The sequence below is a fragment of the Scyliorhinus torazame genome, chromosome 19 (genome assembly GCF_047496885.1).
Source record: "Scyliorhinus torazame isolate Kashiwa2021f chromosome 19, sScyTor2.1, whole genome shotgun sequence".
In the NCBI taxonomy this organism is placed as follows: Eukaryota; Metazoa; Chordata; class Chondrichthyes; order Carcharhiniformes; family Scyliorhinidae; genus Scyliorhinus; species Scyliorhinus torazame.
Window position 1 is genome coordinate 115,378,036 of NC_092725.1, and position 23,644 is coordinate 115,401,679.

Consider the following 23,644-nt stretch of genomic DNA (forward strand, 5'->3'; position numbering starts at 1 on the left):
CTGCGCATACGTGGACCTGCATCGCCCGACGAAGACGTTTCGGCCCCGGCTGGCGTGGCGCCAAAGGCCTTTCCCGCCAGCCGGTGGAGTGGAAACCGCTCCGGCGCGGGCCTAGCCCCTCATGGTGAGGGCTTGGCCCCCAAAGGTGCGGAGACTTCGGCAACGGGAGGTAGCCCACTATCGGTGGGATCTTTTGGTCCCACCACTATCAATAGGACTTCCCACTGAATCCACCCTACGCTACCGGGAAACCCATGGCACGGATGCGCCATCAGGGGGACCGGAAAATCCCGTCAGCATAAATAATCGGAAGATCTCACCCTCTGTCTTTAGCAGATCGTAGTCCTAAATCCAGCATTAAATTGAAATGAATCAAACATGATGCTGGAATGGGGTGAGGGAGGGTGTAGGCTGCAGTGGAGTGATGGTGGCAATTGCAAGGTACAAGCAATCCAGAGGGCCAGGTGCCAGGTTAATGCTCTGGGGATGTAGGTTCCAATTTCACCAGGGCAGCTGGTGGAATTTGAATTCAATTAATATATGATCGCTTGTTGTAAAAACCCCTTCTGGTTCACTAATGTGTTTAAGGGAGGGAAATCTGCCATCCTTACCTAGTCTGTCCTACTTGTGACTCCAGGTCCACAGTAATGTTGTTGATTCTTAGCTGCCTTCTGAAATTGTCTGGCAAGCCACTCAGTTATAGGGCAATTAGAGATGGGTAACAAATGGTGAAATTGCCAATGATGCCCACATCCCATAAAAGAACAGATAAAAGTAAACATTTACCCACTTGCCTCAGTTTATGAAATATGACGGAATATTTCACCATTCCTTTCAGTACCCAATTTAAGTTTCTAAAATCGACAACATTATTAAAATCTGCAAAATGGTCAGAGTCACCCTCGCCTCCCTATTTCAAACATTGGTAAGTCGAAGGCATGAAGTCAGGGCACCGATGATCTGATTATTGTCAGACTCCTTGTTGAAATATCAATCATGTCAACAGAACTGGAATGAAAAGGTCTCTACTTATTAAAGCTGGTTTTAAATTGACACAATAATGAGGGTAATTTTACAGATCCGTGTTGTTGACATGGGGCAGCGCATTTGATCGAAAAAACACGACTTGTGCGAATTTCTGAAATGCTGCACCACATTTCCCCATCTAATTACTTGCAATTTCTTTCTCCCTTCGTCTTTCTGCTCTTTTGTTGCAGTGTCCATTTTCTCAATTGGCACTCACACATTTAACGCAATTTCAATCACAAGCATGTTTAGATGGATGTTTATGACATTCTCCGTGAAACTCAATTAGCTGGAATGCTTCTAACGACAATAAGCTTAAAGCACCAAATTACACAGAAGTACATTTTTCTATTATTCCTTCGGTTTGACAGCAGGGAAGAGGGTACTTGTGCTTTTCTCTACTGTTGTTCGAAACTAAAATTCAGGAAGCATCATTTCTGCCAATTTATATTTTACTCTCATTCTGCAGGGGCATGTGGTTTCCTTTACCAAATAGGAACAAATAGGAGACAAACTTTCAAGCTTCTGTCAATGATTTCAAAGTTGCTAGAAAGAAATGCAAAGTGGATTAAATGGCACTTCCTTCAGTATTCCTCTCCTCCCTACATTTCCAATGTTTACTGATTTTATTTTAGATCTACAGTTTATTTTGTCTTTAATGGAACAAACAGGTGTTTTTATTCGTTCACGGGATGCGGGCATCGTTGGCTAGGCGGACAGTTATTGTCCATCCCTAATTGCCCTTGCGAAAGAGGAGGTGAGATGCCTTCTTAAACCGCTGCAGTCCCTGAGGTGTAGGTACAGCTACAGACCTGTTGGGGAGTTTTCCAGCAGCAGCAAAGGAATGGAGATATATTTCCAAGTCAGAATGGTAAGTGACTTGGAGGGGACCTTACAGGTGGCGGTGTTCCCAGGTATCTGCTGCCCTCTTCCTAGATGGTAGAGGCAGTGGAATTAGATGGTGATGAGGGAGCTTTGATGAGTTGCTGCAGTGTATCTTGTAGCTGATACACACTACTGTCACTGTGAGTTACTGGTGCAGGGAGGTGGTGGATGAGGTGCCAGTCAAGATGGCTGCTTTGTCCTGGATGATGTCAAGCTTTTGTTGTGGAAGGTGAGTTACTTGCTGCAGAATTCCCAGCCCCTGACCTTCTCCGTTAGCCACAGTATTTATAGGGCTAGTCCACTGTCTCTACCATGGTCATACCCAAAAAGTTGATAGTGGGGGATTCAACGATGGTAATGTAATTGAATGTCAATGGGCGATAGTTAGATTCCCTCTTGTTAGAGATGGCCATTGATTAGCACTTGTGTGCCACGAATATAACTTGCCACTTATCAGCCCAAGCCTGAATGTTGTCCAGGTAAACAATCTGTAAGCAAATCTGTGAAGTGAGTAAAAGACATAAAAGGTTGCGATTGTAGTTGTTGGAACTCAACCATGTCAATCCCCAAACTTCATTGCAGGAATTCCTTAGAGTTGTGTCCTAAACCCAACCACCTTCAACTGCTTCATCAATGACACCATTAAAGGGTCAGAGTTGGAGATGTTCACTGATGATTGCTCAATGTTCAACACCATTCATGACTCCTCAGATGCAGAAGCAATCTGTGCCTGCATGCAGCGAGAACTGGACATCATTCAAGGGTAGACCAGGGGTTCAAAAATATAAGATGGTCACTAATAAATCCAATTGGGAATTCACAAGAAAGGTCTTTTCACAACGCGTGGTTAGAATGTGGAACGTACTCCCATAGGTAGGTGAGGCGAACAGCATTGATACATTCAATGGGGAGCTAGGTAGGCATATGAAGGAGAAAGTTTTAGAAGGGGTCAGCTGAAAAGAGTTTGGAGGAGACTCACATGTATTATGAGCTCCAGCATTGACTTGCTGGACTGAATGGCCCGTTTCTGTACTGTAAACAATTTCTAACTTTGGAATTCAAAAATTGATGAATAAATGTACGTTTTGTTCAGGGTATCAACCTGCATCATCCCTTCCTTACTGTATTACCGTAGCTTGTTGAAGTGCAATGGTGATATTTGCTCTAATGAGATAGTTGCTATACTTTCATTTTCTTAGTACCATGCCTCAAAATACAGTGTTGCCTTTTTAACCCTTTACTACACAAAGTTTTTCTTCTTCGAAGGACAATTTCCCTCCCTACAGAGTCTTGTATGCTGCATTAGCACTAACCTTCTACCAGCTGTCTAAACACCAATGAGGAAAGGATGCGCACAATGCAAGATAACACATTGGTTTCGGGTGGAGAAGTAGAAAATCATGCCTCCAGATAATATCCCGGAAATCCCTCCCCAACAGCAGCGCAGGTGTACTTGCATCACATAGACTGCAGCGGTTCAAGATGGCAGCTCACCACCACCTTCTCAAGGGCAGCTAGGAATGAGCAACAAATGCTGGCCTAGCCACTAATACCCACGACCATGAATCAATAAATTAAAAAAAAAAAAACTTTCTTTCAAATTCTTATTCTTTCTATCTTAAAAGCCATGTTTTTCCAGATTTAAATAAGGTTCAATTTAAATCATAGGTATTAAAATTGAAAAGCAGCAAAGTTCCTTTTATATTTAAAAGGCAGAATGTAGAGAAACCAGTAGATATGCAGACTAGTTTCTAGACATCTAGATGACACTTTTGCATAACCATGTTGTAATGAGATGACCATCTATGTTGCTGGTTATCAGGTCCCAGAATGATGTTGTCTAACTTCAATAAGGACTATGCCTCTCATGGTGCTTAGCAACAGAGTTGTATGTGGTTCAACTTTGGGAAAACAAGAGTTAACAAATTAAGTGCCAGTACCTGCATGACGATAAGGAGGTCAAAAACCAGGATAAAAGATGCCAGAAAAGCCCTGGAGACCTCATCACTTGGTAAAAACCCTCGGTTCAGCTTGTCCCAACTGATCCAGTCAGTGGTGATGACAACAACGACAACACTTGTCAGGGTGATCAGCACCGACCTGTGAGCAGAAGAGAATAATACATCTTCACTGATAAAAATAAGCAAAGGGATGCGTGACAAAAGCTTTTTGGCGATTCTCAAAGTAAAAGTTTAATTTTTTTTCCTTTTCACAAACACAAGCATTTATTTATAGAAACAGAAGACTCTTTTTCTTCAGGTACATTAGCAGTTTAACCTGGTCATTGTAGTCCTGTGTATTCATTGTTTTGCTGGGTTTGCTCAGGTCACCATCAACTCATCTACAATAACGTTGTTCGCTGAAGTAAACAAAACATCCATTTTCTTCTGAATGGGCTTCCGATAATGTAGACTTAAGAACTCTTGCAAACCCCTTGGGAGAGTTTCTCCGTCCGCCGCACCAGATTTCTGGTTCAGCACGCCGTCAGGATTCTCCGCTTCACCGGCTGGTCAATGGTGTTTCCCATTGTCGGCATCCCCATGTCGTCGGTAAACTCTCGGCTGCCGGCAAAACGGAGAATCCCGACGGCGGAGAATTCAGCCCATTGTACGTTTTATAAAGAGAAATGTGACAGTCAGTGTGTAATGTATGTGTCTTGACCACTATGCTGTTTATCAATTCTAACAAATACCAATGCCACAATCAGAATCAGAAATGGGAAACCTGGTTGTTTTTACCTCACTCATCCAAGGGCTCTTTCGTCACACCTGTAATTAGCTAACTTGCCACAAGTCAAGGAGCAAACTTGGGATCTCATGGTCGAAATGACAAACCAATGTCATCTCCACATGTTGAGGAACAGCAATTTTGTTCTATTCCAATTTTCCCGCCGATTTTCTCCATCAAGCCTTTTCTGAAGGTTGCATTTCAGGTTGCAGAAGAGGAGGGCAAGTACTTCACTGGTACCTCAAACAAACTGCATCCTCCCAAGTATGAACTTTAATGAAGAACTTCAGCAGGATAAACAGTCACTGATGTTGTCACAGCCAGATAGACTCTGTTCTCAAGCTGCTATCAGCAAATTTACTGCCTGAGTGAGGAATCCTTTCTGTTCATGTCATTCGTTGTGTGAGGGACTAGGTAGGACCACATGGTCCTGTCATTCTTTATAAAATAAATGCACTACTCACTTATGTGACTTGTAGTTGATGGGGTTGAAGTTGAATTTACTTCTTCAAGCAAGCGAGTTATCTGTGATGTATTTCATACATCTGCAGATTATGTCCTTCATATTGCTAGTGGCAAGCTGGAAAGATCCCAAATGACAAAGTTCAAGTCACTTAAATTAATTTTGTAATGCAATACTTGTTGAAGTGTTTGGAGTTTATCATAGAGGGAGGAGAATAAGGTTATTAATCACCCTGCCTCCGCTGCTTTCGGAGGGGAGATGCCACAGATTAACAACCTTCCGGGAGAAAAGAATTATCTTTATCTCCATTTTAAAAAGGGAGACCTCTTATTTTTCTTGATCACCACAGGGGTGAAAGGTTATCGGGTGTGGGGGAGAGGCTGTTATGGGGGTTGAAGTCACTATCAGATCAGCCACGATCTTATTGACTGGTGGAGCAGGCTCAAGTGGCTTCCTCCTGCTTCTAATTCACATGTACACTGTGTCCGCTAGTTGCACATGTCCCTTTCCTGGAGCAGAATGTCTAACACTAGATGGAGTACAATTTACAGAATAATCCTGAATGCACTAAGAATTACAAGAACAACCAACTTAATATTCTCGGTCAGCCTTGTAATGTCTTTAACTTATGCTTGCCTTCGCCTCACTGATCGCTGTAGCCACATAAAATGGCCAACTCCCGATTCAAAATGGCGAACGGCAAAGGCTGATGGGAAAGTCAGCCAACAAGACAAAAACCAGCAGCTGCAGGTTGGCTGTGTATTTACCTCTGGAAAGGCCAGATAATATCGATACCAGCAACCATCAGCATAACAAAACAGCCATCTGCATACTAATGAGCAATCCCCAGGAACAATAAGCAACATTTAGACACACAAAGCAAAACCAGACTCTTCGGCGCCAGCAGGAGCCTGCACATAAGGAGGTGAACGAGCACCTCAAGAGCGCCCATCGATCATGGAACCGCTCCAGCATTGGAGAAAATCGAACCAAGCGATTGGGACAAAGTCCAATCACTTGGGACCAGGTACAGGGTCCGCCCCGAAAGGTGGGAAGCCCCTGGGGACTATAAGAATTGAGCCCCAAGTTCAAATCGCTCTCTTCTTCTCCACCTCTTCGCTCTCTTCACGCTCTTCTTCCTGCCCTGGTCACCCAGCAACAACGAACCAACATTGACCGTGACCGGAGCAGTGAAGATCAAAATCGTAAGTCTTAATTCAATGCTCGCTATGAGATAGGCGCTCCTAGCTACCAATCCGTACCAACTTGTAATCCCGCAGGCTCAGAACCCGAAAGAAAGGCCATTTATTTCCCTGACCTGGTGGGCCAGTCCAAAGTTAAGTATAGGCCTGTTACTTGTAGAAGTAGCTTAGACGTAGAATTTGTGCATGAGTAGCGATTACTGTGTATAATAAATGTGCTTTGATTTAAATCTTACTAATCGGTGTATTGGATTATTGATCATTACTCGGACTTGAACCTCGTGGTGGTAATACCATCCAGGACCTCGGAATGACTCTCTGATCTGGCCAAGTTCCTGAGACTAGAAAAATAAAATTTGCAATAAGAGGGTCCAAGGAGAGATTCCACGACACATGGAAAAATTTCACAAGCCTCTCCACAGATCTGGGGCGAAATTCTCCATTATCGGCGGAAAGTCCGCCGATCGGCGCAAAAAACGGCGCAAATCCCACTTGCGTCACGTCATAAAAATGGGCCGATAGTCTGCGGCCCGAAATGGGCTAGCAGCGACGTAACGGGATCCGCGCTTGCGCAGTGGTTCACGCCGTGCAGCGTCATACGCGCTGCACGGCGTGACGGCTCATAAGGCCGCGCAGCTCCCCCCCACCCGACCGGAACAGCCGACCGCAACACCCGACTTGATGGCTGGCCGTCGCTCAGCCCCGAGGTTCGAGTCACGCGATGTGGAGGCGCTCCTGGACGCGGTGGAGCAGAGGAGGGACGCCCTGTATCCCGGGCAGGGACGCCCTGTATCCCGGGCACGGCCGCAGAGTTGCCCCACGCCACAGCCGGCGTCTGTGGAGGGAGGTGGCAGAGGCCGTCACCGCTGTGGCCCTAACACCACGGACAGGCACCCAGTGCCACAAGAAGGTGAACGACCTCGTCAGAGCAGGCAGGGTGAGCCTCCCCCATATCCCCCATCCCCCAAATCCCCCCTCCCCCATATACCCCCCTCCCCCATATCCCCCATATCCCCCCTCCCCCAAATCCCCCCTCCCCATATCCCCCCCTCCCCCATATCCCCCCTCCCCATATCCCCCCCTCCCCCATATCCCCCCATCCCCATATCCCCCCCTCCCCATATCCCCCCATCCCCCATATCCCCCATAATCCCCCCCGCCCCATATCCCCCATATCCCCCGCCCCATATCCCCCCTCCCCCATATCCCCCATATCCCCCTCCCCCATATCCCCCATCCCCCAAATCCCCCCCTCCCCCATATACCCCCCTCCCCCATATCCCCCATATCCCCCCTCCCCCAAATCCCCCCTCCCCATATCCCCCCCTCCCCCATATCCCCCATATCCCCCCTCCCCATATCCCCCCCTCCCCCATATCCCCCCATCCCCATATCCCCCCCTCCCCCATATCCCCCCCTCCCCCATATCCCCCCATCCCCATATCCCCCCCTCCCCCATATCCCCCCCTCCCCCATATCCCCCACAATCCCCCCCGCCCCATATCCCCCATATCCCCCCGCCCCCATATCCCCCCTCCCCCATATCCCCCATATCCCCCCTCCCCCAAATCCCCCCATATCCCCCCTCCCCCAAATCCCCCCCTCCCCCATATCCCCCCCTCCCCCATATCCCCATATCCCCCCTCCCCATAATCCCCCCTCCCCCATATCCCCCATAATCCCCCCCTCCCCCATATCCCCCATAATCCCCCATAATCCCCCCCGCCCCATATCCCCCATATCCCCCCGCCCCATATCCCCCCTCCCCCATATCCCCCATATCCCCCCTCCCCCATATCCCCCCTCCCCCATATCCCCCCTCCCCCATATCCCCCATATCCCCCCTCCCCCATATCCCCCTCCCCCATATCCCCCCTCCCCCAAATCCCCCCTCCCCATATCCCCCCTCCCCATATCCCCCCTCCCCCATATCCCCCCTCCCCATATCCCCCCCTCCCCCATATCCCCCCATCCCCATATCCCCCCCTCCCCCATATCCCCCCATCCCCCATAATCCCCCCCGCCCCATATCCCCCATATCCCCCCGCCCCATATCCCCCCTCCCCCATATCCCCCATCCCCCAAATCCCCCCCTCCCCCATATACCCCCCTCCCCCATATCCCCCATATCCCCCTCCCCCAAATCCCCCCTCCCCATATCCCCCCCTCCCCCATATCCCCCATATCCCCCCCTCCCCCATATCCCCCCATCCCCATATCCCCCCCTCCCCATATCCCCCCCTCCCCATATCCCCCCCATCCCCATATCCCCCCTCCCCCATATCCCCCCCATCCCCCATAATCCCCCCCGCCCCATATCCCCCATATCCCCCCGCCCCATATCCCCCATATCCCCCCGCCCCATATCCCCCCTCCCCCGTATCCCCCATATCCCCCCTCCCCCATATCCCCCATCCCCCATATCCCCCCTCCCCATATCCCCCATATCCCCGCTCCCCCAAATCCCCCCCTCCCCCATATCCCCATATCCCCCCCTCCCCCATATCCCCCCTCCCCCATATCCCCCATAATCCCCCCTCCCCCATATCCCCCCTCCCCCATATCCCCCATAATCCCCCATAATCCCCCCTGCCCCATATCCCCCGCCCCATATCCCCCCTCCCCCATATCCCCCATATCCCCCCATCCCCATATCCCCCATATCCCCCCCTCCCCCATATCCCCCCTGCCCCATATCCCCCCTGCCCCATATCCCCCTTATCCCCCTCCCCCATATCCCCCCCTCCCCCATATCCCCCCCTCCCCCATATCCCCCCCTCCCCCCTCCCCCATATCCCCCCTCCCCCATATCCCCCATATCCCCCCTCCCCCATATCCCCCATATCCCCCCCTCCCCCATATCCCCCATATCCCCCCCTCCCCCATATTTCCCCCTCCCCCATATCCCCCATATCCCCCCCTCCCCCATATTCCCCCATATCCCCCCTCCCCCATATTCCCCCCTATCCCCCCCTCCCCCATATTCCCCCCTCCCCCATATCCCATAATCCCCCATACCCCATATCCCCCCTCCCCCAAATCCCCCCCTCCCCCAAATCCCCCCCTCCCCCATATCCCCCCTCATATCCCCCCCCTCATATCCCCCCCTCCCCCATATTCCCCCCCTCCCCCATATTCCCCCCCCTCCCCCCATATTCCCCCCCTCCCCCATATTCCCCCCCCCTCCCCCATATTCCCCCCCTCCCCCATATCCCCCCCCCTCCCCCATATCCCCCCCCTCCCCCATATTCCCCCCCTCCCCCATATTCCCCCCCCTCCCCCATATCCCCCCCCTCCCCCATATCCCCCCTCCCCCATATCATCCCCCCTCCCCCATATTCCCCCCCATCCATATCCCCCATATCCCCCCTCCCCCATATCCCCCCTCCCCCAAATCCCCCCTCCCCCAAATCCCCCCCTCATACCCCCCCCCTCATATCCCCCCCTCATATCCCCCCCTCCCCCATATTCCCCCCCCTCCCCCCATATTCCCCCCCCATATTCCCCCCCCCTCCCCCATATTCCCCTCCCCCATATTCCCCCCCCTCCCCCATATTCCCCCCCCTCCCCCATATTCCCCCCCCTCCCCCATATTCCCCCCCTCCCCCATATTCCCCCCCTCCCCCATATCCCCCCACTCCCCCATATCCCCCCCCTCCCCCATATCCCCCCACTCCCCCATATCCCCCCACTCCCCCATATCCCCCCACTCCCCCATATCCCCCCACTCCCCCATATCCCCCCACTCCCCCATATCCCCCCCTCCCCCATATCCCCCCACTCCCCCATATCCCCCCCTCCCCCATATCCCCCCACTCCCCCATATCCCCCCCCTCCCCCATATCCCCCCACTCCCCCATATTCCCCCCCATCCATATCCCCCATATTCCCCCTCCCCCATATTCCCCCCTCCCCCATATCCCCCCACTCCCCCATATCCCCCCCCTCCCCCATATCCCCCCACTCCCCCATATCCCCCCCCTCCCCCATATCCCCCCACTCCCCCATATTCCCCCCCATCCATATCCCCCATATTCCCCCTCCCCCATATTCCCCCTCCCCCATATTCCCCCATCCATATCCCCCATATTCCCCGCCCCTCCCCCATATTCCCCCCCCTCCCCCATATTCCCCCCCCTCCCCCATATTCCCCCCCCTCCCCCATATTCCCCCCCATCCCCCATATTCCCCCCCATCCCCCATATTCCCCCCCCTCCCCCATATTCCCCCCCCATCCATATCCCCCATATTCCCCCTCCCCCATATTCCCCCATCCATATCCCCCCCCCCTCCATATTCCCCCCCTCCCCCATATTCCCCCCCCTCCCCCATATTCCCCCCCATATTCCCCCCCTCCCCCATATTCCCCCCCCTCCCCCATATTCCCCCCCCTCCCCCTCCCCCATATTCCCCCCCCCTCCCCCATATTCCCCCATATTCCCCCCCCCTCCCCCATATTCCCCCATATTCCCCCATCCATATCCCCCATATTCCCCCCCCCTCCCCCATATTCCCCCATATTCCCCCATATTCCCCCATCCATATCCCCCATATTCCCCCCCCTCCCCCATATTCCCCCCCTCCCCCATATTCCCCCCCTCCCCCATATTCCCCCCCCCTCCCCCATATTCCCCCCCCTCCCCCATATTCCCCCCCCTCCCCCATATTCCCCCCCCCTCCCCCATATTCCCCCCCCCCCTCCCCCATATTCCCCCCCCCCCTCCCCCATATCCCCCCCTCCCCCATATCCCCCCCTCCCCCATATCCCCCCCTCCCCCATATCCCCCCCTCCCCCATATCCCCCCCTCCCCCATATCCCCCCCTCCCCCATATCCCCCCCTCCCCCATATCCCCCCCTCCCCCATATCCCCAAGTGAATCCAGCCCTAACCTTAACCTCTGCAATGCACGCGCAACCGATGGCGTGCATTCATATACCTGCCTAACACTGTTGCCTTTTACCCCTGCCACCCACCCCCCCCCCCAGGAGAAGCGCGCACACAACAATAGGGAGCATGTGAGGACTGGGGGAGGGCTCGCTGATGAGAGGCCACTGACCATACACGAGGAAAGGGCCCTGGAACTGGCTGGCGGACCTGAGGACCGGGAGGTTGCTGATGCAGAGGTCGGGGCCCCACGAGCAAGTGAGCCACCAACAGCCCGTCCCCATATCCCCCCTCCCCTATATCCCCCTCCCCCGTATCACCTGATCACTGCCTGATGTCTAACCATGCATGCTTCATTGTGTATCGCAGGACCAAACGTCCAGGCACCCATCCCCGCAGATGCAGACCGCCCGCAGGATGCCCCTCGGAGACCACAGGAGACGGAGAGACCCGCACCCTCCAGCATGCGACGCCCGCAGGATGCCCCTCGGAGACCACGGGAGACGCTGAGACCCGAACCCTCCAGCATGCGACGCCCGCAGGATGCCCCTCGGAGACCACGGGAGACGGAGAGACCCGCACCCTCCAGCATGCGACGCCCGCAGGATGCCCCTCGGAGACCACGGGAGACGGAGAGACCCGCACCCTCCAGCATGCGACGCCCGCAGGATGCCCCTCGGAGACCACGGGAGACGGAGAGACCCGCACCCTCCAGCATGCGACGCCCGCAGGATGCCCCTCGGAGACCACGGGAGACGGAGAGACCCGCACCCTCCAGCATGCGACGCCCGCAGGATGCCCCTCGGAGACCACGGGAGACGGAGAGACCCGGACCCTCCAGCATGCGACGCCCGCAGGATGCCCCTCGCACACCACGGGAGACGGAGAGACCTGGAGCAACAGGGAGACGACACCCCCGTCACGTGCGGGAGCGACCACCCAGCGATGAGGGGGGCAGCCACAGGCCCCCGTCACATCCGAGCCAGGACACCACTACCCAGGACACCCCTACCCGGGACACCCCTACCCGGGACACCCCTACCCGGGACAGCACTACCCGGGACAGCACTACCCGGGACAGCACTACCCGGGACACCACTACCCGGGACAGCACTACCCGGGACAGCACTACCCGGGACACCCCTACCCGGGAAGACGAAATACCGGACAGTGACTCAGAGTGGATGGGTGGAGACGAACCCCCACCCCAAAGTGCCATGGACTCAGAGTGGGACGAAGAGCACGACACAACGCCACTGCTGTCACCAACACCCTCCACCATCGCAGAAACACTCACCACGGTTGGGCACTTTAGTGATGAGGCGTCTGGTACACTCACTGGTGCGCACAACACAGCCGTCCCGGTACAGCAGGTGGAGGTAGGAGCAGCAGAGGGACCGGGCGGTCGGAGGGCAGCCCAGGCCAAGCGAACATCTGCCGCCCAGATGGATCCCGGGTTCCTGCAGTTACCACACCCACACATAGATCCGATGCAACCACCGACACGGAGACGAGCGAATAGGGTGACGGGTGGCTTGCGGCGGCTGCGGTCGCAGGTGGAGGAGTCCACCCGCGTCCAGGAGCTGTGAGTGGTCCCGGTCATGCGTGCCACCCAGGCTGACACCGCACGGGTGGCGTCCGCGGTGGAGGCAATGGGTGCGACGGTGTCAGACATGGGGAACGGTTTGCGAGGCCTGGGGCCTTCCGTGCAGGCGGCGTCTGTGGCCCAGGAAATGGCTGCCCTCTCACAGGAGGCCATGAGCCAGTGCCAGCGCCAGATGGCAGAGGCGCTCAACGCCATAGCCCAGTCTCAGCAGGCCATGGCCCAGTCTCAGCAGGCCATGGCCCAGTCTCAGCAGGCCATCGCTCAGTCTCAGCAGGCCATCGCTGAGGGCATCGGCGCCAGTGGCCATGTGCGAGCTGGCGTCGCACTGTCGCAGACAGGGTTCGACAACCCCCTGGGCTCCATGGCTGCAAACCTGCAGACCCCTGTCGATACCAGCACGGGCCTCCAGGACTGGCAGCGCCAGATGTCGGGGGCGCGTCGGATGGCCAGTCCGTTCGCATCCCCCACCCATGTAGAGGCCTGGGGGCCATCGGGCACCCCGAGGGAGGAGGAGGTGGTGTGGTCCATCCCGGCTCCCTCTGTAGGGGAAGTCCCGGTACACCGCGACACCTCGGACTCCCCCCCTTCCGTCCCAGGTGCATCGGGTGGGCAACGGGCAGGACAGGCTGGCAGCTCGCCATCCCAGTCGCCCGGGCCGCAGCCTGGCCCATCTAGGCCAGGACGCCCCAGGAAACGGCTGCCAAAGGGATCCAGTGTCAGAGGGCAGGAATCACAGGAGTCCACCTCCAGTTCTGCTGTACCGTCTGGGGAACCACGTAGACGTAGTCAAAGGGCCCGTAAGGCCAAACAATTAGACACTGAGTAAGTTGGCACGGGTGCAGGGCACAGATGAGTTTTAGGGGCTAGGGCACGTGCATGAACTCCTTTGGTTATTAAAGTCAATGTTACACCTACCGAAGCTGCCTTTGTGCTCTGTCCAAAGTGTGCGGGGGTGTCATGTACGTTGAGCGCAAGTGTGTGTGTGAGGGGTGGTCTTACCTCAGCCCCAGGTGAGTCTGCCCCCTTCCCCCTGGGCCGCCATCAACATCCCCCGGGCAGAGGACGGGACCGTGCGCTGCAGTGTCACAGCCGCATGCAGGGATGGTCCGGGTGGATGGTGGTACTGTGGCCATGGGTCAGACATAGTCCAACGATGTAGAGCCAGGAGCTCATCGGAGGCGGGTTGTCATCATTCTCCATGGCCTGCGATAGACACGCGTCCACCCGCAACTGGGTGAGCCCGGCCCGTTGTGCCGCCGGTGGATCGGCAATTGGGGGTGGGGGGGTGGTGTGCATGCGGGTGGGGTGTGTGGGGTTGGGGAGGGGGGTGAGGGTGCTGGGTGGGTGGATGGGTGGGGGGTGTGGGTGGTCGGCTGTTGTCATGGTGTGCGGTCTGTGGCCATACTACCCGATTCCCACGCCCATCTAGTCAGTGAAGCGGGCGTCTATCAGTCTGTCCCGTGCCCGCTGGGCCAGCCGGTAACGGTGGACAGCCACCCGCCTGTGTCTACCCCGTCTGCCCTGACCATTGCCCCCATCCCCCTCATCTGGGGAGGACTGGGCCTCTTCCTGCTGCTCCTCCACTCCGCCCCCCTCTGCCTGCGGCACATCGCCCCTCTGCTGGGCTATGTTGTGCAGGACGCAGCACACCACAATGATGCGGCCGACCTTATCTGACCGATACTGGAGGGCGCCCCCAGAGAGGTCCAGGCACCTGAAACGCATCTTCAGCACGCCAAAGCACCTCTCGATCACTCCCCTTGTCGCTACATGGGCATCATTGTAGCGGTTCTCCGCCTCATTGCGTGGCCTCCGTATAGGCGTCATCAGCCACGATCGCAATGGGTAGCCCCTGTCGCCCAGCAACCAGCCCCTCAGCCGGGGATGGCGTCTCTCGTACATGCCGGGGATGGATGACCGCGACAACACGAATGAGTCGTGTACACTGCCTGGGTGACGGGCGCAGACGTGCAGGATCATCATGCGGTGGTCGCAGACCACCTGTACGTTCATTGAATAGGTCCCCTTCCTATTAGTGAACACGGCCCTGTTCTCTGCAGGTGGCCGCACGGCGACGTGCATCCCATCGATCGCGCCCTGGACCATGGGGAACCCGGCAACGGCAGAGAAGCCCACGGCCCGGGCATCTTGGCTGGCCCGGTCCACGGGGAAGCGGATGTAGTGGTGCGCCATGGCATAAAGGGCATCTGTCACTGCCCGGATGCACCGATGCACCGATGTCTGCGATATGCCGGACAGGTCCCCACTCGGTGCCTGGAATGACCCCGTTGCATAAAAGTTCAGGGCCACCGTAACCTTGACGGACACGGGGAGAGGGTGTCCCCCGCCCGTGCCACGCGGTGACAGGTGTGCCAGCAGGTGGCAGATGTGTGCCACGGTTTCCCGGCTCATCCGGAGTCTCCTCCTGCATTCCCAGTCCGTGAGGTCCTGGTATGACTGCCGGGGCCGGTACACACGGGGCGCCCTCGGGTGCCTCCGTTGCCGTGGGGCCGCGACGTCCTCCTCCCCCTCCTCGTCCTGTCGGTCAGGTGTCCCTCCAGCCTGGGCGGCTGCCGCCTGCCCCTCTGCGGCAGCATGCGCCACCTCTCTGGCACGCTCCTCCTCCTCCTCCTCCTCATCCAAGGCAACATAGACATGAGCGGCTGCCACCACGGCGGCCAACATCGCTGGATGGTCTGAAAACATGACGGCCTGGTGGGGGGGGAGGGGAACGACGACATGTCATCATTGCCCATATCCCCTCCTCCCCCCAGCCAGGTGGCATGGACCGCATGGGTCCAACTGTTGGAGGCTGGCACCTGGCCAGGTGGACCAACTCATTTGCCCTCCCATCACCCACCCCGGCACGGACCCCCTCCCCAACCTCCACCCCGGCACGGACCCCAACCCCCAACCTCCACCCCAGCACGGATCCCCCCCCAACCCCCAACCTCCACCCCGGCACGGACCCCCCCCCAACCTCCACCCCGGCACGGACCCCCCCCCCAACCTCCACCCCGGCACGGACCCCCTCCCCAACCTCCACCCCGGCACGGACCCCCTCCCCAACCTCCACCCCGGCACGGACCCCCCCCCAACCTCCACCCCGGCACGGACCCCCCCCCCAACCTCCACCCCGGCACGGACCCCCCCCCAACCTCCACCCCGGCACGGACCCCCCCCCAACCCCCAACCCCCAACCTCCACCCCAGCACGGACCCCCCCCCCAACCCCCACCCCGGCACGGACCCCCCCCCCCCAACCTCCACCCCGGCACGGACCCCCTCCCGGCACTCCCCCGGAGCCCAGCCTACTCTAACTACCCCCCCCCCCCCCCCCCCCCCCCCCCCCCGCCACGCCACACACACACACACACAAGCCGAGACACACCTCTCCTCACGCAATCAGTCTGCGGCCACGCCATTTCCTGCCCAGAGCCAACCCCCCAGGCCGTCACTCACCTCCTCGCTGGTCGGCGTGAGCCTGGAGCACCGGGTCACGCCGATGAAAAGGAGGTTTGATTGACGTCGACGTGAACGGTCATCACGTCGACGGGACTTCGGCCCATCCGGAAGGGAGAATATCGGCAGGCCGAAAATCGGCTGCCTTGCGCAGACCCATGACATTCTCCGCGGCAGGGGCGCCATTAACGCCCCGCCGACTTTTCTCCCTTCGGAGACTTCGGCGGGGGCGGGGGCGGGATTCACGGCGGCCAACGGCCATTCTCCGACCCGGCGGGGGGTCGGAGAATGATGCCCCTGTTCTCAACCAGCAGCTAACTAATGGGGTCAGTTAGGGAAGGGCGGGGATAGGATGGAGGGGGGGGGGGGGGGGGGGGTCGAAAGAAGGGGGTCAGGGAATGTCACCTGGAAGGAAGGGAGCTCACAAATAGCAGAGAAGGAGTGAGGGGAGGACCACCCAAAAGAGGGAACTCAAAGCACTCCCATTCATGCTAAAACAGGAAAACAGACTGACCCATCCTCCCTTGTAAACTCCAGGGGGGAAACAGGATCCACCCCCCCCCACCCCCAACCAGCGAAACAAAGACAATCGGCAAGCAAGGGGAAGGGTCCCAGTAACGTATGTAAATATATGGGCAAAGCCCCAGGAAGAACCCTTCAAAATACTGAATAAACAAACACTATTGTAAATAATGTAAAATAATACTGGGACCTCAGTAATGGACATGGTGACAGTGTGGGGCTCATGTTTTGTCGGTTTTACTGTGTTAACATCTATTACTGTTGTTCTTGTATTGTTCTTTGTCTATGAAGCTCTGTTTTTAAATACATATTAAAATATTTATCAAAACATATGCTTGCTAACTGCTCCATAGGCAAGAGATCTGTCCTCTTCAGATAAATAGAACATATCCAGCCATTGCAACTTTTGGGAATTAAACAAAAGCATGGTGGACAATAGTTCCCTGGTGCATTCTCCATTGCAACGCCTCGACCAATCAGGGTTGACTTGTCATCAAATGAGCACCCCTTTATGCATGCAGTATAAATTGTTGCCCCCTTTGAAATTTGGCATTCTTGCATCTATCTTGGTGGATGCAAGATATAAAACTTCAACAGCATGTCTCTTTTTGCAGCAATACTCAAATAATGAATTGTTCTCATTTTTCGCAGTTGTCTTGCACTTACTTTCCACAAAATGTCTGTACTTGTTATCACATCTGTGTGTCAACGTTTTCTCTGGGTAATTTTCTATATCCATTTGTATATTGGAAATGGCCTATGTAAACCGTCACACTTTAATTATGTCCTCCTATCAGTGGCAGCATTGTGGCACCTTGCTTTTGTGATTTCCCAAATCACTGTGCTGTTTCACTGAATGATGTTGTCAGAACATATGACTTTAAAATGGAGATGGAATTCAGTATGCAAGTGATTACATAATGCCTTTATCATAGAAAGATGTCCCAAGGTACCTCACAAGAGTGTGACCAAAAAGAAAAGACTCCAAAGCCACAGCAGGAAATATTAGTACTGTTATAACCCCCCATGAAAACTACTGGGACGGCCCAATTGATCTTCCCGTGGAGCTCGTGGATACGAGCTCCCCCGCTGAGGGGCGGAGTCCCAACAGTGGGGCTGGTTAATTCCCAGAGATAAAAGCCGGCCCAAGAGGGAGCCGGCATCTCGGGATGGTCTCCAAGGATATCTTAAAGGAGAAGCAGGGAGGCAGAGGGGTTTAGGGGGGGAACTGTCAGACCTCGGGGCAAAGCAGCTGAAAGCATAGCCAACAATAGTAGAGTGATTAAAATTTGAGATGCACAAGATACCAGAAATGGAGGACCACAATGATATCGGAGGGTCATATGACTGGAGGAAGTCATAAAGGTAGCGAGGGCTGAGGCCATGAGGCGGGTGTTGAATGAGAATTTAAAAATCGAGGCATTCCCAGACTGGGAGCCAGGTAGGTCAGCAAGCACAGAGGTGACGGATGATTGGAACTCAATACTCACTTAAGGTACAAGCTGCAGAATGCTGGATGAGAACAAATTGATGCAGATGGATGATGGGAAGCCAGCCAAGAGAACACAGAAATCATCAAATCTAGTCCAATAATCCTGGCCCTCAAACCTCAATTTCCCCTGACGACTACACTTGGTATTGACTTTCTGTACAACAAGGTGGGATGAAAGTAATTGGAAAACCTTTTGAAAGAGGGAAGTATAGCATCTGAAGGAGAAATAAGTGAATCCACCTCTTGTCATTGAGTTAGTGACAGAGAGTTATAATTCAATGGGTGAGTCAATGTGTGGGGGAAGAGGCCACCTTCAAACCAACAGCCCTCTCTTATTTACAATGAAAACAGGGGATGTTTAGCACAGGGCTAAATCGCTGGCTTTGAAAGCAGACCAAGGCAGGCCAGCAGCACGGTTCAATTCCCGTAACAGCCTCCCCGAACAGATGCCGGAATGTGGTGACTAGGGGCTTTGCACAGTAACTTCATTGAAGCCTACTTGTGACAATAAGTGATTTTCATTTTCATTTCATTTCAAATACTTTTACACAATATCAATATCCAGGGAGGAAACTAAGCAGCAGATTTTGTATGTAGGAACATCACAAATTCAACAAATGCCTGAAAAAGGACATCATCCCAGCCAACCAGGTTTGTTGCAACACTATTGGTACAAGAAAACAGAAGTGCTGATGTCCAACGTCACTGCACATAAAGTTGTATTTATCTGCCCGATGTCACTCTCCTTTCAAAAGACTTCGAAGGAAATTCCCAAGAAATTCCATCTTTACGGATTACCATTTTGAGGTCAGGTTTACTGCCTATCTTGACTGATTTGTGGCATACATTAGAAATACAGGTTGCTGTGAATTCTTCATGGTTAAAGGAAAAGAAAGATAAAAGTGACATCTATAGATGAATTAAAAATCTTCCAACCAGTACGTGTTTCCTGGCTGAGAAAATTAGATTTTTCTTCAGAGCATCAGAGCTCCCCGAAACCAACTGCCTCAACTCTCGTTCTTTATCCAGCCTCAGGATCTTTACCACATACATGTAGATCCATACATATTACATCCTGTTCTAAAGTGGATCTCATATACTGTTATTTTAGACTCCAAAGATTTTGAAACAGTGGTGATGCTTAACCTTTAAAAAGGTTTAGTTCGTAACTTTTACATGTATATTTTGTTTACATGGACTCAAGCCCAAGAAAAATTGAACAAAGTTTAACATTGGTCTGAGCATTAGGCTTTGTAAAAACACCAGTTTAACATTGGTCTGAGCATTAGGCTGATGTGTGGATTAATTAGCACATGCCTCTGCAACATTATATGGATGTGGAACGATTAGGATGGAATCTTGTTCCCTATTAAAATTATCGAGAGATGGGTGCTTCTATTTCCAGGTGCCTGCCTCCACACTTGCTGACAATGTGGCAGCAAGCATGATCTTCTGGGAGGCGGCCTCTTAATTGCCCGCCCGCCAGGTCCACTATCCAATGAAGGACAGCTGATGGGTTCCTGAGGCTGTTAGTGCAATCAAAGGGCCTGCAGCCTTGGAAGGATGGCTACTCAATTGGCAGAGGTGGGCGCTCGCGCTGCAGGATGGGGGCCACGAGAGCATCTCCAGCTTGAGGCATCAAAAGAAGAGGTTAGGATTCTTAAAAATAAACATTACTATGTCTTCAAGTCCCTCCAAAGGATGGCTTCCAGCTACAGCTGTGATCAGCTGATCAATGCTGCTCTCGCGGAGAGGGGAAAGGTGGGTGGTGGCGGGGTCATGGACAGAGCATCTCGGCAGATTTGGTACTCAGTGGATGGCCTGTCCTCCACTGGGTCCACTAATGGACAGTTAACTATTGAACGGACTACCCACTGCTGATGGGCACCTCCACAAAGAACACATAAGGCAGAAGGACATCTTAATGTTGACCCAATGTCAGGATATCTGAATTTCCTCCTGTTTCCACCTTCGGATTGGAAGATTTCACCCTTTATCTGTGCCTATAAAATGTTACTGCGATCTAATTTTGCACTCTTAACTAGGATATTATTACTTTTAGCTCAGTTTTAAGTTTACAATTAAATAAACAATTATACCTTGCTGAAATACCTGTTATTCATTGATTTTGCAAAAAATATTATGTTGGCTGAACTATAGAGAAATTCACAGGCCCGATCAGCCACATTTCCAAATAAAATTGTATGGGGTCATTAGGTGGAATAGAAAAAAAGTCCCAATTTGTAGGAAAATATTTCCGTAAAAAAAAATTGTTCTGTATGTCATTAGAGGCATGACATTTGCTGACTAGCAATAAAATAATTTTCACTCACAGTTCAAATAATAAATCTTTACTCATTATGCACAAGCCATTTTATTTTAATGCACAAAGGTTAAAAGCCTTCCAAAAAAAATAGCCTATTTTCAAGATGCAAACACAACAAAAATTCTACTTTCATAAAATATAAAATGCAATCTGCATTCATCAATGTTTAATAATTACAGTGGTTGCTGCATGGGAATAAGGTGGGGAATTTTGTTTTGTCATCCTGTTTTTCAACTTCAAGTCTGGTTAGCCAGGTTTCCTGAGCGTTGGGACACCCAGCATCTGCAAGGACTTGGCATATGCAGGAGGTGAGTGCCTTTGCATCTACATCTCTGAAGACTCTCTGCAATTAGGCACCCTTGTATTGACCTTCTTCATGGCCTTCAAATGTCCCACTGTGCTACTGACTCCCCCAACCACAAGCCTCCTATCCCCCTTCCTAAGAATCTGCTGTCCACCCAATTGACTCCCTCCGATGAATGACCCTCCCCAACGCCCCATAAACATGGACTTTGCTAGTTTTACAGCCTTTAGCCTCGAACTCCTCGCTCTCTCTCTCTCTCTCTACAGTATTTCCCCATTTCATTCTGTTAATTTAAAGGGGAAACGCTGTACAATAAATATGTCTTCGCAATACTAATTGGAAATCTGTAAATAAGGAGAGTGTCGTCAAATTGAATTCACTGTTCTGAATGGAAGTTCTAGTTACCATACAAGTTTTCTGATGAAGATGGTTTAAAAATTAATTCGCAACGTGCATCAGAAGGTTGCGAAGGTGGCAGCACGGTGGCGCAGTGGTTAGCGTGCAGTCTCACGGCGCAAAGGTCCCAGGTTCGATCCCGGCTCTGGGTCACTGTCCGTGTGGAGTTTGTACATTCTCCCCGTGTTTGCGTGGGTTTCGCCCCCACAACACAAAGATGTGCAGGTTAGCTGGATTGGACATGCTAAATTGCCCCTTAATTGGAAAACATGAATTGGGTACTCTTAATTTATTTTAAAAAGGTTGTGAAGGAGTCCAACTGTGTACAATGTATTCAAATAACAATAGGAATTCAGATAGGAATTTGAAATAGTTTTCAATCTAATCATTTCCAATATTTAAAAAACATATTAATATTTTTTCTTAAGTTTGAGATGATAAAAGATACCCCTTAACATTCATTAGAAAGAATTATTGGCATTTTGCACTTTTCATATTGCATCATTATTATGCCTGTAAAATTAGAGAATGAGACAATTAAATTAGAGAAAGAGACCATCAAGCAGTTCTATGAGACATTGTGATATTTACACAAATTCTGGAGCTGGATTTTATGCTCCCCAGATGGCATGTTTGATGGTGGGGGCAGCTTTGAAAATGCAAAGCATGGCCTGCCTGCTGCCTTCCTGACCATCCCCAACCTGCCTCCCATTTTACAGGAGGTTGAGTTAATGTCTGCCCTTGGGTCTTTTGAGGCCCTTATGTGGGCAATTAAGAACCACACAAGTGCCTTATCCTGCCCCACTGCTATTTTGCCTGTGGCAGGGAAAGGCCCATACCAGCCCACATAGCTAAAGGCCTTTAGCTATGTGGGCTGGTATAGGGCAAGGGGGGAGACCGCTTCCACTGAGGGTCCTCTGTGTCCATCAGAGACACTCCCTCTGGGTCATACCTCGCTTTAACCAAACCCCTTGGCCTTTCAAACCCAGCCCCTCAGCCCCCTTGCTGGGTGCTGCCAGACAGGACCCCCTGATGCACCAAACTTACCTTCGGGAAGGCTTCCATAGCCTCCTTTCTGCAGGGATTGGCTCTAGTCCCAGACATAGCCACCACTCAAACCTACTGCTGCAGAGGCTACAGAACTGCTGGCTAGTTCAATTGGACAGCAGTTCTTCTCCCCAGACGAAGACGAGTTATAACCCCAGGAGGACCATGGGAAACAATCATTGATGTCCGTGGAATATGAGCTCCCGAGGTAGGGAGCGGAGGCCAACCATCATTATGAACAAGATATTAAAGCAGGCCTAACTCAGGTACTGACAGTACAAATTCTCCAAGCTAGGACTGCACTGTGAGTGAGATGATGCATTAAGCAGACTGATGTAAATATGTAAATAATTTCACCTTCCTTAATGACAAATTCCTTCTGAGTTATTATAGGGTGGAAGTCTCTCCCTTGAGTAAATTCATGCCCCACCAAGCTTAAAATTTGTGGGCAACGGCTTATTCAATTTGGGCTCCTGACTTTACCAATGTTTTAGTTGTGGGCTGGGGAATATAGCATCCCGTAAAATCCATGCCCAGATGTGGTCAAAATCAATAAGGTTTTGCTAATGTTGCCATCAAGGTAAATTTATGATAATGTGGACTAAGTTGAACTTCCTTTAACCTCCAATTCTTGCTCACTTGCATCAATGCCATCAAATGTCCTGAAGTGTTTTTTTAAAAACTGCGATAAGGAAGAAAATGGTGTGCCATTGACACCAATGATATAGAGCTATGGATAGCCACAGTATAATGCTGACTAATAACTGAAACAGGGACCCTCCCTATCTTGTATGTGACTCAGCTATTGAATAGAATGTATCATGGGACACAATGGGCGCGATTCTCCACTCCCACGCCGGTTGGGAGAATCGCCTGGGCCGCCAAAATTTCCGGGGACGCCGGTCCGACGCCCTCCCGCGATTCTCCCAAGCGGCAGGAATGGCCCGGTCGAGTTTCGCGGGCCACAGACCGGAGAATCGCCGGAGACACCCAAAATGGCGATTCTCCGGCACCCCCGCTATTCTGAGGCCCGGATGGGCCGAGCAGCCAGGCCAAAACGGCGGGTTCCCCCCAGCGCCGTCCACACCTGGTTGCTGCAGTCGTGGGCGGTGCATGAACGCTGGGAGGGCGGCCTGTGGGGGGGCGAGGGGGGATCCTGCACCGGGCTTCACCTGGAATGTGGGGTGGCCCGCGATCGGTGCCCACCGATCGTCGGGCCGTCCTCTCTGAAGGAGGACCTCCTTCCTTCCGCGGCCCCGCAAGATCCGTCCCCCATCTTCTTGCGGGGCGGACTTAGAGAGG

The 23,644-nt window shown here is 53.2% G+C and overlaps 1 protein-coding gene across 7 annotated transcripts in view; it reads right to left on the bottom strand.

Moving 5' to 3' along the window:
- The window catches only part of tmem117 (transmembrane protein 117), a 476,044-nt gene that overhangs the window by 76,113 nt on the left and 376,287 nt on the right, over nucleotides 1–23,644 (bottom strand). For all 7 annotated transcript variants that reach the window (XM_072485068.1, XM_072485074.1, XM_072485069.1 and 4 more), the window contains one exon: nucleotides 3,852–4,011. In XM_072485068.1, coding sequence (XP_072341169.1) covers nucleotides 3,852–4,011 — 160 coding nt within the window. The remainder of the gene's footprint in view (nucleotides 1–3,851; nucleotides 4,012–23,644) is intronic.